Raw genomic sequence first — 13,752 nt, forward strand, 5'->3', positions numbered from 1 at the left:
CCCAGCAAGAATCTTTGAAAGCATGGACAGAAGAAACTCCTTCCTTCTCACCACTAGTAGCCACACCTCCTTGCACCACATAGCACTCACTAAAATCTTCTCCAGAAGGCTGCAAAACTGACATGGATGGAGAAGAAGGACCAATTGCTGAAGCTATTGACCATGCATCCCCTAGGAGTACATAGCTCTTTCACTTTCTCTGAGCTCTGTGGGTCCTAGAAAATTAGACCAAAATTTTAAATTTCGGTTTCAGCCAAATCTTGTTGGACTTGATAATTGAATTTTAAAAATGAAATTTTGTACTATAAGCCTGGGTGTGAAAACTAGCTATCATAAATATCCAATCCTTGTCATCGTCTTTAACTCCTTAAGGTCACCTTGCAGGAGTTCATGCTGGGTCCTTATGTCTGTAATGGCTGCATATGAAGCACCCTCAGTTGATGCAATTGCAACAATGTTTTGGAATTTGCAATAGATACCATATTTGAATCACACAACTTGTGTCATGGTTCCTTTATATCTGATTTATAGTCAAGCCAGTGAAACTTGTAAACAAGTTGGTTTGGGCATGGTTTTCTATCTTTGATTTCTGAATTTTTGGTTGGAACCACTTGAAAGAGATCGATGGTATTAAAAATTTTTCGGGGCCTTGTGTGGTTATTAAACACCAACTTCTCCTGAACACATTTTTGGAAACAAAAAAATCACACACTTTTTTCAACTCCTAAAACTTTTTCTTAGCACAAAAACGGAGAAAACTATTTTTACTGTTTTCAAGCAAAGAAACAGCAGAAATAAAATCAAACAGAAATATCCCAAAAAAATTGAAATTAGACGTGTGAAGGAGGCATAATCAAATTCTCTCTCCTACTTTTCATTAGAGGGCTTCATTTCTCTCTTTATAGCTGCTACAAGCTCATCATAAGCTTCTCCCCATGCGCCCTTCATCTCTAGTGACCACATCTCTGGAATAGCTTCTTTTATAGTTTCCAACAGGGCGAACCTCGTTACCTACAATAAATACAAACCAACCCCTTCTTTAAAGAGTAATAATTTGCTACTTTGAAAGTCACAATGGCAAAGTATATAAAACTATGGGGGGAAATAAAAACTATAATCTCTGATGAGTGATGAGCTTGACCTGACCTCTGCAACTTGCGTGAACTATTTAAATTAGGATTAATCTATAATTACCTCAAAATGCTCATCAACGACTCCATATTTGAAGTGGACAGATCCCAGATCTGTCATACTCGACTCTCTCGCCGTCGGCTTTCCGGCCTTTCTCAGTTGCACAGCTGATTCACATGTCTGCAAAAAACATTACTTTTCATACTCAGAACAGAAAGGAAACCAAAAACAAAAACAAAAGAACAAAAACTGTGGCTACAGAGAGATCCATTAAATCGGTTAATGGAGAAACTTTCTTCTAAATCTCCAGAGGTAGTCGAGTTGGCATGGGATTTTTGCCTCACAAAGCGTGTGGTTCTGAATTCGACTTATTTTACTTTCTTGGGGCCAGTCACACGGGACGTTTAGTACTCTTCACAACTTTTAGTGAAAATTGAATGATTCTCATTCAACCCCAGTATGACCGATCCATGTGGTTGTGAGGTTAGTATAGAACCGTGAGACTAATCAAGCTGAAGGCCTAGATGCCCGTTAATAAAAAAAAAAAGAAACTCTTCTAATGATTTAGTGGGCACGAGATAATTATCTAATCATGTAGATCCTGCATCAACTTGAGGCTAATGAAAATACGCACAAAGGCATCAATATAAATATGATTTTTTATTTCATAAGATAAGGTTCGTGTATCTCGACGCAAGGGTCACACAACTTGCTCCCTAGTTTTGTATACCAACTCTTGTCCTGTCCCAGGGGTTGGTGCGAGTAACCTGGTTAGCTCCTTAGACCGTCCAAGCATATTATTTGGACCCTTTTGGTGGTCAGTAATATTTAATAATGTAAGGTGACGTGATTAAGTCTTTTTTAATTAAAACTTAACATGTAATCAGCAAAGGACCTTGGGTTGTAACATCATTTAACCTAGCACATACACACCTATCTTGACTTTTTAGTATTTTCCCCTTAAACAAAAAAATCTTGATGGCAAAAATGTCTCACAATGTGGATAAAGCAAACGGAAGCAAGAAAGGAGAGAAAGATAGAGAGGTACCATAACAAAGACGGTCATGGCATGGGGTTTGAGCTTTTGATTCTGTTCTAGAGGACCCTCTGCATCCTTCAAGAATGAAAACAATTTCTTCGCAGTCGGTGCTATCTCAAAGATCCTACATACACAGAGATCATTTACAATAAAGTTTTAGTGCCTAGCACATCAATTAATCAATCAGCCTCAAATAATTCACTTGGTCACATGACCACTGCAACGTTGCAAAGATCAACTAGGGGAGGTGTACATGCACCCAACCAGGGTGGTCTTTTCGCCACCACTTTATCTTATCTTAGGGGTACGTATGGAGGGTCTCAGAAAAAAAAATCTGCCATTGGTCAACAAGAGAAGTCATCTGAGACACCACATTGAATTCCTCATGAGAATTGAGAAGCACGACTGCGGGTCAAATTCAGAATCCAACGTTGGTGAACACCTAGTCCTATCAAAGCAACACTGTCTACCCTGTTCCTTAATAAGAGAGAAGCAATTAGCTAGGAAGGGAGGGAGGGAGTAGTCGTCAATTAATTGAGCTTACCTCAAGAAAAGTTTCATACCCAATTCTCCAGCTTTTGGTTTCATAGCAGCCCATGACTTGACAACAAGACCCTCCTGCTCTTCACTAAAAGCTCTTACTCTAAACCTTCCAGTACTCCTCTCCACCCCTGAATTCATCTCCATCATCAATTCATATTAAAGAACAAAAAGGAAAAACATAAAACGTACTAAAACGTACTTTTACTGAGTCCTGTAGGAGTTGCCTTTTTGCAGAAAAGCGGGAACCTTGATCCATCATCCCTGTTGTTGATCCATGAAAGTCCCGTCGATTGCTGAAGCCCATATCTGGGGATAAGCTTTTGTTGTTGGACAAAAATCTTGGAGATGTTTGAAGATGCATTGCAGGTGTAGCTTCTACTTAGAACATCCATTTGGAATAAGCTAGCAACACTAGATTACTTGCAGGTTTTCCTTCGGAGAATGGAGATCTGTGAAATACTTAGCCAGCTAGTACTAAAATCCAATCATATTTAAGGAGAAACCTTTCAGCCTTTCAGGTCATCCAAGAGCCAATTCAGATCCCCTATGGTCACATCCGGCGGCGATTCAGGCTTCGGAATTAAAAATAGGCCATAGAGAAATGGCATTGTGACGAGTTTATTGACTAGAGGGAAAGAAATGTTTTTATTAGGAGACCCATCAAAAGGAATGTGAGGACCTTAACAACATTTCATGTCTTCCAAGAGCCAATTCCTATTCCCTATAGTCGGTTTTTTTTTTTTTCTTATAAATTTATTCCCTATAGTCGTCACTCATCACATCCGACAGCAATAAATAAGAAAAACAGAACACTACCTAATCGAACACTTCTCCACCCATACATAGGCCACATAAAAATACTGCCCCGCCCATCATGCGCTCTCTAAGGTCAGCATGCTGACACAATATCCACAACGTTCTCTCTCCAATAATCCAACAGAATATTCAAATAATAATCCGAAATTCAAGTCTCAAAAATATTCTGATACTAGGTTTGGAGGCTTGGACCCCAATTATGTAATATCTCGTCATTAATCTACCGAAAATGACGTTTTTTTTTCTATTTTGATGCGGCAATTGACGCTGGACCATGAGCTCTGGGTGTTGATTGTGTCATTCTTGATCCAGTGAAGCAAATGGGGTTGATTGATTCGGATCAGTCTGTTTTGATGCCAGTTATGGTAGGTGAAACGTTGGCTACTCGCTTAGCTCTCTCCTTGGCTATCCAATCCTTTCTCCCTCGCTACACCCCCCCCCCTCTCCTTCTAGTATCTCTTTCATTGATCAGGACACCTTGCTTTTGAAAACATCATTTTCTTTCTACAATTTTGTATGTCAATAGAACAAAGAATGGGATGACCCACTGTATCTCAAGATGAGCATTATCCTTTCCCCGCCAAAGGTTTTGGGAAGCTTCCATTCCAGTGGATCTGTGGAATTCTATTGTGGCTTTTTTGCCCCATCAATTTGAATGAAGTGATTATTGCAAAAAAAAAAAAATAATTAATTTAAACATTAATAATAAAACATATGGTTTCTCTCATATAGAAACAAATTATTAGAAAAAGATATCTCCAAACTAGCTTAAGGCAAATTCTCCCTTCGGTGATTTTATGTTTAGTTCACTGTATCGTAACAGGTATCAGCCATTCCAAAACCGATACCATATCCAATATGTATCAATTTGTATTAGTCGTTTGGACAGCTTTCCCCTGTACCATTTTTTAACCATTTTACCATTGATATCTAGCAAGCTCAAGCACTATTGAAACCAAGAGATAACTGATTGACTGTTGCATTTGCAGCACTAGAATATCCAAAAGAGAGCCAAATCCAACTATCACAATTTTAGCTCAAACTTGATCCACAATCTTATTTTCTTGGTGTTGCTGCACGCACCATTAGGTTAGATGAAACCCCAATTCATGCGCTTGTTGCAAATCCTTATAATCGCTACTACTTCCAATATATCAAACAACTCAGCTCCAACATAACCTGTGGGGCCGGCTACACAGGTTTTTATACATATTCTGCACCAGGTCCTCTAGAAAACCTGCAGATCAATCCTGTCCATGAAAGCAAACTTCGTGCACTAATGAGAACCAACCTGCAACTGGAGACATCAGGCCAAGGTCTATTAGGTGGCTAGTCCTGAAATTTATGTTTTCAGATGTACTACAAAAACATTCAAGCATCATACCTTACAGCATCTATCATTAGATAATACTCAAAACGGCCAAAAATAAGCCACAACTCTTTTAAGAATATATGTGCTATCAACTAGATAAGCAACTTTACATATGAAAAGCAGATCAAGCAATTCCTGCCGACTCTAGGAGCAAATGGCTAGTGCCGCCCTGATTTTGCCACAACTTTACTGCTTAAGACCACTGACAGTAAACAGAATAGGTTGTGAAAAAAAAAAATAGGCAGAAGAGATGCTCTGTACTTGTCCAGTTCCAACTACCAAAAGGTCAAACAGAAGATTTACAAGAGGGTACAAAACAAATGTACCTTCTCATCCACAACCATAATTTACATCTGGTGTCATTACAGCCGACTCAAATGGAATTTCAATCCTCTCTTTCACAAGGCATCTTGGTTCCCCGTCTTCCATAACCAGAACTTTCCCAGGTGGGCACTGAATTCCATCTCTGTTGTCCTCTGTTGCTCGTCTAGGGAATAGATCCAGAACTTTGAACTGGGTGCTCCTTCTCGAAAGCCTTGGCTCAAAACCAGCCAAGTTTAGAACAGATACCACCCCAACAATAGTAAGGACTGTCTTGGCTGCCAAACTAAAAACAAGTTTGAATCCTGTTGGTGAGCTTCTCGGAGGCTTTTGAGTTTGATTTCCATCCACCTCACCCATACCCTTCCTGGCCTCGGGAATGGACTCACTAGTGATGACCCCATTTCGAGCAAACTTCCTCGCAGAAGAGTTGTGTGACGGATAACCATTGTTGAAGACCAAAGGATCTGGAGGTCGGCTTGGATAGGGAGGAAGAAGGAGATCATCATTCTGCTCAACTGGCTCACTAGCAAAGGCAGTGGCCTCGTGAATCACTTCTAGGTCCTCACCTTTGTACTCCTTGAGCTTCTTGAGTAAGACCTCGCGACTGTGATCAATCTCTGCTAACGTTGCTTCCCTTTCATATCGTTGTTGCTGCTGCAAGGCCTGAACATGAAAAGAGAAATTGTCAGGGGCACTAAACAATAATGAAGGAATACTGCTTTTTCGAGTCACTTCTTGACATCTCATGATCACCCAAAGAAATCAACAAGGCATATAGATTCAGAAATTTCTATGCAAGTACCAGTAAGTTGATTTGGGGGGGAAAAAACTTTATGAAGAGGCATAAGAGGTAATCTTACTAGAATAATCAGTTACAGTTTGCATTACAAAAGAAAGTGAACACTTCCAACTAGATGTATAGGTTCCTACATTGGCCCTGAGAAAGAAGATTTTTCCCATTAAGAATTTCCATCCTTCACAAAATTTACATTGTTGTGTGTTGAGACTCGAGATATATGGTTGTAGCCCTTACCTAATAGCATGAGCTTTTGAGATAAACAGTTGTAACATGGTATCAGAGCCAGAAGGAAAGATGTTCAATCCTTTGTAAGTACGAGAGGTTTGTTATGTGTCGTTATGCCCTTATACTTTGTGCCACATGATGGTGTCATGTGCAAAGTCGTGTGATTGTGTGTGGGCTTGTATGTGTGGGGGGTGTGATGTAGATAAGTCACTTAGGCTTATTTTATTGCAAATAAGCCTTGGGTTGTGTTATGTATGTGTTGGGCCTTTGATCCCATGAGTTTTCTTTGAAATGTGCCACTTTAATGAGCCTAAAATATGGGATTTTATTCATTAGTTAATTAGTTGCTATTTAATTCAATAAAGGCCCATTAGGCCATTAGTTGGTTGTCAAGTCCTATATAGACTATTAGTTAGTTAGTCCTACTCCATGTTGGAGTCATAAAGTCAAGTCCTAGTCCTATTTTGAATTCCTAGTTGTAGTAAGAGTGTCTAATTCTATTGGGAAACTAGCTCCTAGTATTATGATTGTAAACTTCCCCTCTACAAATAGAGAGGCATATGTCCCATTATTGGGAGATCTGAATGAAAGAAAGTTTGCATTTATGAAAGAAAGTTTGCAACTAAATGCTTAGAGTAGCTGAGATAGCTGTGGGTGAGAAGCCCAGGCTGAGATAGCCACTTCCTTTATTCTCTTTCACCCTCTCAACCCCCTATTTGTTTTATTCTTTTTTTTTTTATTTTATTTACTGTATCATTCAAGAGGTATAGTTAAGATTTTGATAAAAATCTCCAGAAATCAGAACCGATCAGCAATCCTAGTGGGAATAGGAGAGAGATCGATCTCCTCTCTTTCTCTCTTCTGTACTCTGTTCAGCCAAGTTTTCAATTAGGGTATTCCAGGCCTCATAAGGGTCCCACGATCCTTACCTAGTCACTGTTGGAAGCATTCAGCTGCTATTCTTGAAGGTTCTTCTCAGTTTTCTCTCCTATGTCAGAAAATCAAAAAAGTTTATAACTTCACAACCAGCCGTCAGAATCCTCTCAATTTTGGGGGTTTTTGTACCCTCCCTAGGGACGATCTACGCCCAAGAGTGCAACTCAATCGGACTCCTACAGCCCTGGCCGCACCTCTCTCTCTCCAGCTCTATAACAGTTCTTTCTCTCTCTTATCAGGTTAGGTTTTGGGCTGGTTTTGCTCCTATATGGGTATTGTATCTTTGGAGATTTATTTGATGGTATTATTTCTTTGTTTCTTACTCCTATTTGTATTGTTTGGGGTTATAAACTGCGGAGTTAGTTACTTGTAATCTACTCCTGCATTAGGGTGTTTGTTGTGTGTTGATATACATTGTTGTAGCTTTGTAGCCCTTACTTGACAGCTTGAGCTTTTGGGAGAAGCGGATGTAATAATTTGAATTGGAAATGTTAGAAGAAAGAAATTATATCAATATAATAAGAGTTACGGTTAAAAAAAAGAACAATCACAAAATGCAAAATAGATATGATGGAAATTGATAAAACATCATCCTTTCAGGCTCCACAGCAATCTGATTTATTCTTCAATCCAAACTGTCACTGTTTGAAGCTAAATTGATAAAACTCATGATCACAATGGCTAAGTGAAGCTGCAAGTTCTTGCCTTCTTGGTACTCCTTTGAAACTAAGCAGTGACAAAATTATCAGTTAGCTTAACTAGGGTGGAGGGTGATGCAATTGCATTAGACATTAATCCTGTATGGAGGCCTATGCCCAAGCTGGCTCATAAGATGATGGTGGCAGTCCAATAAGCTGAAATGCTTTGGATAGTTATATTATAGGTTGGGCATTTTATTTTTGTAGGTTTCACAGTAATGAGCCTAATTTGTAAACACAAAGTGAGGATAAAGTTAGTATACAGGATTAGAAGCTAGGTATAGTTCTGTTTTGAGTTCATTTACTTTATTAAGTGTATTAGAGTGACTAGGAGTCTTTTTATGAGTCAATTTAGGAATTTTAGGTCTTTATATATGGAATACACCCATCAATTAGAGATGATTTGAGCAAGGAATATGTGTTTTTTCCCCCCCCCCCAAAGAGTTTTGGTGTTGTTGAGCAGGGCATACAAGATCGGTATACCAAACTTGATTTATTTTTCGCCTCTTTGGTTCTCATTTCATCTCTTCTTCCCCCAAGCAGATCGATCTCATCTCTTTTTTCTCCCCTAACCGATGCAGTCGTTCCTTTGTCTCAGACATGATCACAGATTTGACCAATGGGCCTGCCTGCATCTGAGATCCATAATCTAGATTGCTAGATTGCATTAATTCATATCAGAGCCGAACCTGGCCATGGATACCTAATGTTTTCAAGGCCAGAGTTTGTTTGCCAAACAAAAAGACTGCTATTTTACTCATAGATGAAGGGTAGAGTAACAATTTCATCTCGCAGTAAGTGGTGGAGATGTTGTCAAAGCCCAACGAGATCATCATTGGGTTTGAGAATGATGTCTTTGTCGAATTCAAGAGGGAGAAGCGAGGAGAGAAACGGGAAAGAGAAATCGTGGGGGGAAGAGAAGAAATGCAAAAGAGGCAACAAATTCTAAATTAAATCAACTAAATTTCATTCATCAAATCGTAGGAAGGCGACTAAGCATTCACATTGCTTTATAGTGCTCAAAACAGAAATAGGAAGTAATAAAAAAGGATCCTAAACCTCCTCATTGATCAGTTGAGATGGTAGCTTCCTAATCCCTTTCCCATCAAACGATGGCCCTTGAACCCCTTCTGCAATTCTTAATCTATCTTCAAAGAGAGAAGTTTCCACACAATCAACCCTCTAAACCATAAACTCTAAAACCACATTAAAACTCTGCCTGACATGTGAGACATCCAAATCCTTAACCTTAAGATCTCACAACACTGAGCTTTTGCTACACAAAGCCTAAGACTAAATACTAAGGAGACAAAAATCCATGAGCAGCAAAACCTCTACAAGCTTTCAAGTAGGAAGGTAGATAAGAACATTGGCATCTCCATAGACAGTGCAGAAAAAGCTCAAATAGTCAAAAACATATTGAGATGGCTTATACACTGTGATACCTTTGGTTTGTTTATGGGTCCACACAAGTATTAAACAGTTCAAATATGAGATGTGACGGCAATTCTGTAAATATATAGGAGTTATGAAGAGAAATGACAATCTGGTAAATAATGTGAACAGTATAGGCTTCCTTAGTTAGAGACAAAAGGCTTTGGGGACAATTTGGATTTAAATTGTCAAGAAAGGGTAATTCTGAACACTAATAAAAGAAGGGGAAGTTTAATAAAGGAATTAGCTAGAGGGGATTAATCGTAATAACAAGCAATTAGGTCCTTAGAAAGCAATAGAAAAAGAACCTTTCTTCTTTGTCTCGACCACAAATATTACAGTACAGCCAGGGTGGGAAATCGAACAGCCTTTGAAATCAGACCCAAACAAATTCCAGTACAAGAATCGCCTAGGCCTATGGAACTAACCCAGCAGCAATCAGTTCCAAGAATCAAGTGGTGGTCGAGTTACAGGCTTCCGGAACTAGAACTAGCGGTAGTTTGATCAGCTTGATTGGAAGCTTGGTCTTGTCAGCAGGAAGGGTTTCAGCAACTAAAATCCTAGGGTTTCTGATCCTCCAGGTGAGCATATCCTTCGCCCAAAACTAATAGATGGCTTACAAAGGAGTTTTATCACACCGAATGGAGTAGTTAGATACACCCAGAACAGAGCACACCAGTGAAGGGTAAACAGAAAATAAAGGAGAAGAAAAAAGGTGATAATCAATTACAAGGTTTAATGGAAAGGAAGGATGACAGCGAGAGCACCTGAGATAAGAGAGAGAGAAGATCAGAGGAGGAGAGAAAATGCGCAGCTCTTGGCAGCTAACTGTATCAACTATTCATTCCAAATCCAATTTAGAATTGTGGCTTACATGCTGTTATATAGGATTAAACAACAGAAATCCTAATCCTATTCTATAACTGAAAATAGAATTTGAATCTGACTCCTAATCAACTCTGAAATAAACTTTGAATCTACTTTGGACTTTTAACTCCCACTAACATTATTGATAGCTAACTCTAAAAGAAAAAAGGAAAATGATAAATAAACATTAAAATTACAAAATTAACCCAACGTCGAACTGCATCAACTATTCTGATCTTCAAAGAACTCGTCACAAACCACTTGTAGTTATATCGACAATGAGGTGGCACATATCTCGGAGAAGACAGTTGAACAAATACTCCATGAGTTTTTTTTTTTTTTTTTTGGGGGCGGAGAGTGACCCATAACTGGAAGAGATTGTCGCCGACAAGGCATGTCTGATAAGCGTGTGGCAACATCAAGTATGCACGACCTCATTATTGTTTTACTCTGATGGTGTTCCATGCACCATCATAGAAAATACCCAGCATGTCATTGCCAAGTTCACCCTAGAAGAATACCACAGTGCACTAATAAGGGATCGAACTACCTCAAATGATACCAGAAATAATTTAGCCTTGAGCTTCTGAATCCTGTGAGATACAAGAGCATAGTTCTGTGAGATTCAGAATTGCTCTACTATGGGATGCAGAGGGAAACCTTGATGGGATTCCTTATCCACAGTTCGGTAAGAAGCCAAACATATCCATTTTTTCTTTGCTTCTTCTTTTCTTCATTCCATCAAGGAAAGTCCTTTATTTTTCTCTCCATTCCTACATGGGTAGTTGTCAATTTTATGCTTTGCTTGCTGTTACTAGCTTCTGTAATTCTATTAGTCTTCTTCTCATCTTTCCAGATCAGGAACTAGTGTTAGTAGTGCCATGTTCTTCATTACCAATCCTACTACCTGTTGGCAGCATAGAAGCAACTTTAAAGTCCTGTGGCAAAAATTGAACTTGCTTTGATTCTATATTTCTGCTAGCTACTATTTTCTAAACCCACTTGTTATTTTCTCATTAATTACTAATTCCATTCTTCAGATGCTAATCTGATTCACTTGCTATTTCTGTCCTCCTTAGTTACCAAATCTATTCTATGTTCCTATTTTGGGTTGTAGCTGTTATTTCTATCAGTTACTAGATCTGAACTTTCTATTTCAGTTACTAGCTATTTTAGTAACTCCTTGATATTTCCAATTCTATCTTTCAAAAATCTGGTTGTCTTTTTCTATTGGTTTCTAAATCTGAGTTTCTATTTTGGATACCTACTATTTTTCAGACTACCCCATATCTTCAAATCTGACTATTAGATTAATATAAGATTTTGCAGATTTTTGTTCTCCTTGACAAATAGATCATTCAATCATAATTTCATGCAGATCTGAGTACCCCTTATACCTGCGATCCTATCGCAAGCTCTGATCTCTCACTGGCTTCACTGGTTTGAGGTTAGCATGGCATTAGTAAGGAGGTGAAGGGGAAAAGTAAACATTAAGTTGTCGAAATCTTTATGTAAAAAGAATGCCTTTTCACGACCCAAAATCTAACATCTTGCGTAACACTTCAACTATAGATTTTCCCCTAACAAAAGTACCTTGGACAATAGTGTCATTTTCTAGTCTTACGCTATTCCACTGATATTCGATAATCCTTTTAGTTGCCTTCCAGTAGATCACTAATCCTAAGAAACCCACAGCATAAAACAAGACTCTGTTTCCATAGATTTTATCTTTACCATTTTCTCAATCACGTAAAGCTGGAAAACCCAAAATTAGTTTCCCCATACCATATTCACACTATCAGCAAAAAAAATTGACAACAAACCATTGAGATAGAAGGCATAGACTTGACCTCAGAAAATTCCACATTAGTCTACTAAGTAACTATAAAAAGATGCATAAGAAGAAATTTTATCTGTTCTACTTTCTCCATTGAATAAAATTGGAAAAATCCAGATTAGTTTTCCCCCTCCCAAATCCATTTCTATTGGCATAAAATCTTGACATAAGTCACCAAAAGAAAAATGCCAGAGACCCACTAGCCTACTAACAACAAAATTAAGGAGGATTCTTGATTTGATCCTTATGGAAGGACAAAGATATATAGCAATATATTTAAAGAGCTAGGTGTATGACTTCATTGATTGTGCACTGACACATCAGTTTCCACATCCAATTCTTTCACATTTACGTCAACCAAAGTGCTTGAAATGAGTAGAACTAGTATGGAAACTCAACAGTTAAAAGCAAAACCAAGTTCAGAACCAATACATTCAGGTATGGATTCCTAATGGGATTATCTCTGAAGTCAATAGAAATCAATAGCTCATTCTCAACGATTGCATCTAGAGAAAGTAAAGAAAATAGGAAAATTTCTTTTAATCAGCCATTTGAAAACACGGCATGCATGAGCACTAATCCAATTTAATCGAAGATCAGAAATGGCTCACAATGATCATTGTTGGGTCTGTGTCTTTTATCAGGTGGGCTCAAGTCAACGGTCTGGATGGGCAGTCCATTAGGGTTTCTATGGAGGATAGGAATAGAAACTTTAAATATCTACATTGGGGGTGTTGAGAGAGGGAGAAGAGTCTTCCAAGGATAAGTTGAGAGAAGGGTGTACAAGGGAGCTTGGGTTTAAAAATTAAATTGCAAGGATTGTACTTTTTTTTTTTTCCCCTCTTGATCCTAGTGAAAGATTGGATCTCACTCCATAGATATAGGCGGTGTTGCTAAACCACATAAACTCTAGTGTGTCTTATGCACGTGCTTTATTTTTTACATTTTACTTGTTTCCTAACAACAGGTATCAGATCTAGTGGTAGACGACCAAGATTGAGGTTGATGGTTCGGGTCAAAGGAGAGAATGCACAGATTTTTGAGACAAGCGGACACACAGTTCGATTTGTTTACACTCCTAAGAAAACAAGGGGATCTGCAAAGAAAGGTATATTTGAGATTAACAAGATAAGATGATCTATAAAGCACAAGGTAGAAAATTTTGATGGTAAGAATAATTTTGGCATGTGGAAGAGCACAATCAAGGACATCTTAGTGTATTAGGTCTTGATCAGATTATTCATTGGATAAGCTAAAAAAGAAATCAACTGAGGACTAGGAAGAGTTGGAGATTAACGTGGTAAGCACCACCCGCATGTGTCTTGCGAATGAGATGAAGTAAAATGTATTGAATGAAACGTTTGCTGCTAAATTGTGGAAAAATCTAAAACAAAGATTTATGTCCAGTTCCTCACTAATAAGTCGTTTCTTAAGAAGAAATTTACCAACTGAGAATGGGGGAAGGGCAATAATATTGTTGAAATTCTTGCTCAATCATTTGCTCTCACTAGACCGCCCTAGAGTACGATACAGGTTCACCATAGGTCCGAAGGGCTGTCTCTTGTGTGCGATGGTTGGGCATGAATGGAGCTTGCGAGAAGCGTCTGTTCCGCCCAAAATGGGAATGGGCACATCTTGAAAATGAATCGTATTTCATGAATATGATATCTATCTAGTGTGATGTATGGAACATATGACAAAGGTGGTGTGTTGGAGTATTTCTATCGATCG

General features: G+C 38.5%; 1 protein-coding gene across 1 annotated transcript in view; it reads right to left on the reverse strand.

The window, feature by feature from the left end:
• Positions 1–594: 594 nt before the first annotated feature.
• LOC122084811 (plastid division protein PDV2-like) overlaps positions 595–13,752 on the reverse strand; it is a 16,093-nt gene continuing 2,935 nt past the window's right edge. The window contains exons 2-8 of the mRNA XM_042653237.1: positions 5,240–5,888; positions 4,709–4,766; positions 2,913–3,124; positions 2,715–2,841; positions 2,180–2,294; positions 1,195–1,311; positions 595–1,011 (exon numbers count right to left, since the gene is read on the reverse strand). Of these exons, the coding sequence (XP_042509171.1) occupies positions 868–1,011; positions 1,195–1,311; positions 2,180–2,294; positions 2,715–2,841; positions 2,913–3,124; positions 4,709–4,766; positions 5,240–5,888 (1,422 nt within the window). The 3' untranslated portion in view covers positions 595–867. The remainder of the gene's footprint in view (positions 1,012–1,194; positions 1,312–2,179; positions 2,295–2,714; positions 2,842–2,912; positions 3,125–4,708; positions 4,767–5,239; positions 5,889–13,752) is intronic.

The sequence above is a fragment of the Macadamia integrifolia genome, chromosome 7 (assembly GCF_013358625.1).
Source record: "Macadamia integrifolia cultivar HAES 741 chromosome 7, SCU_Mint_v3, whole genome shotgun sequence".
NCBI classification, from domain to species: Eukaryota; Viridiplantae; Streptophyta; class Magnoliopsida; order Proteales; family Proteaceae; genus Macadamia; species Macadamia integrifolia.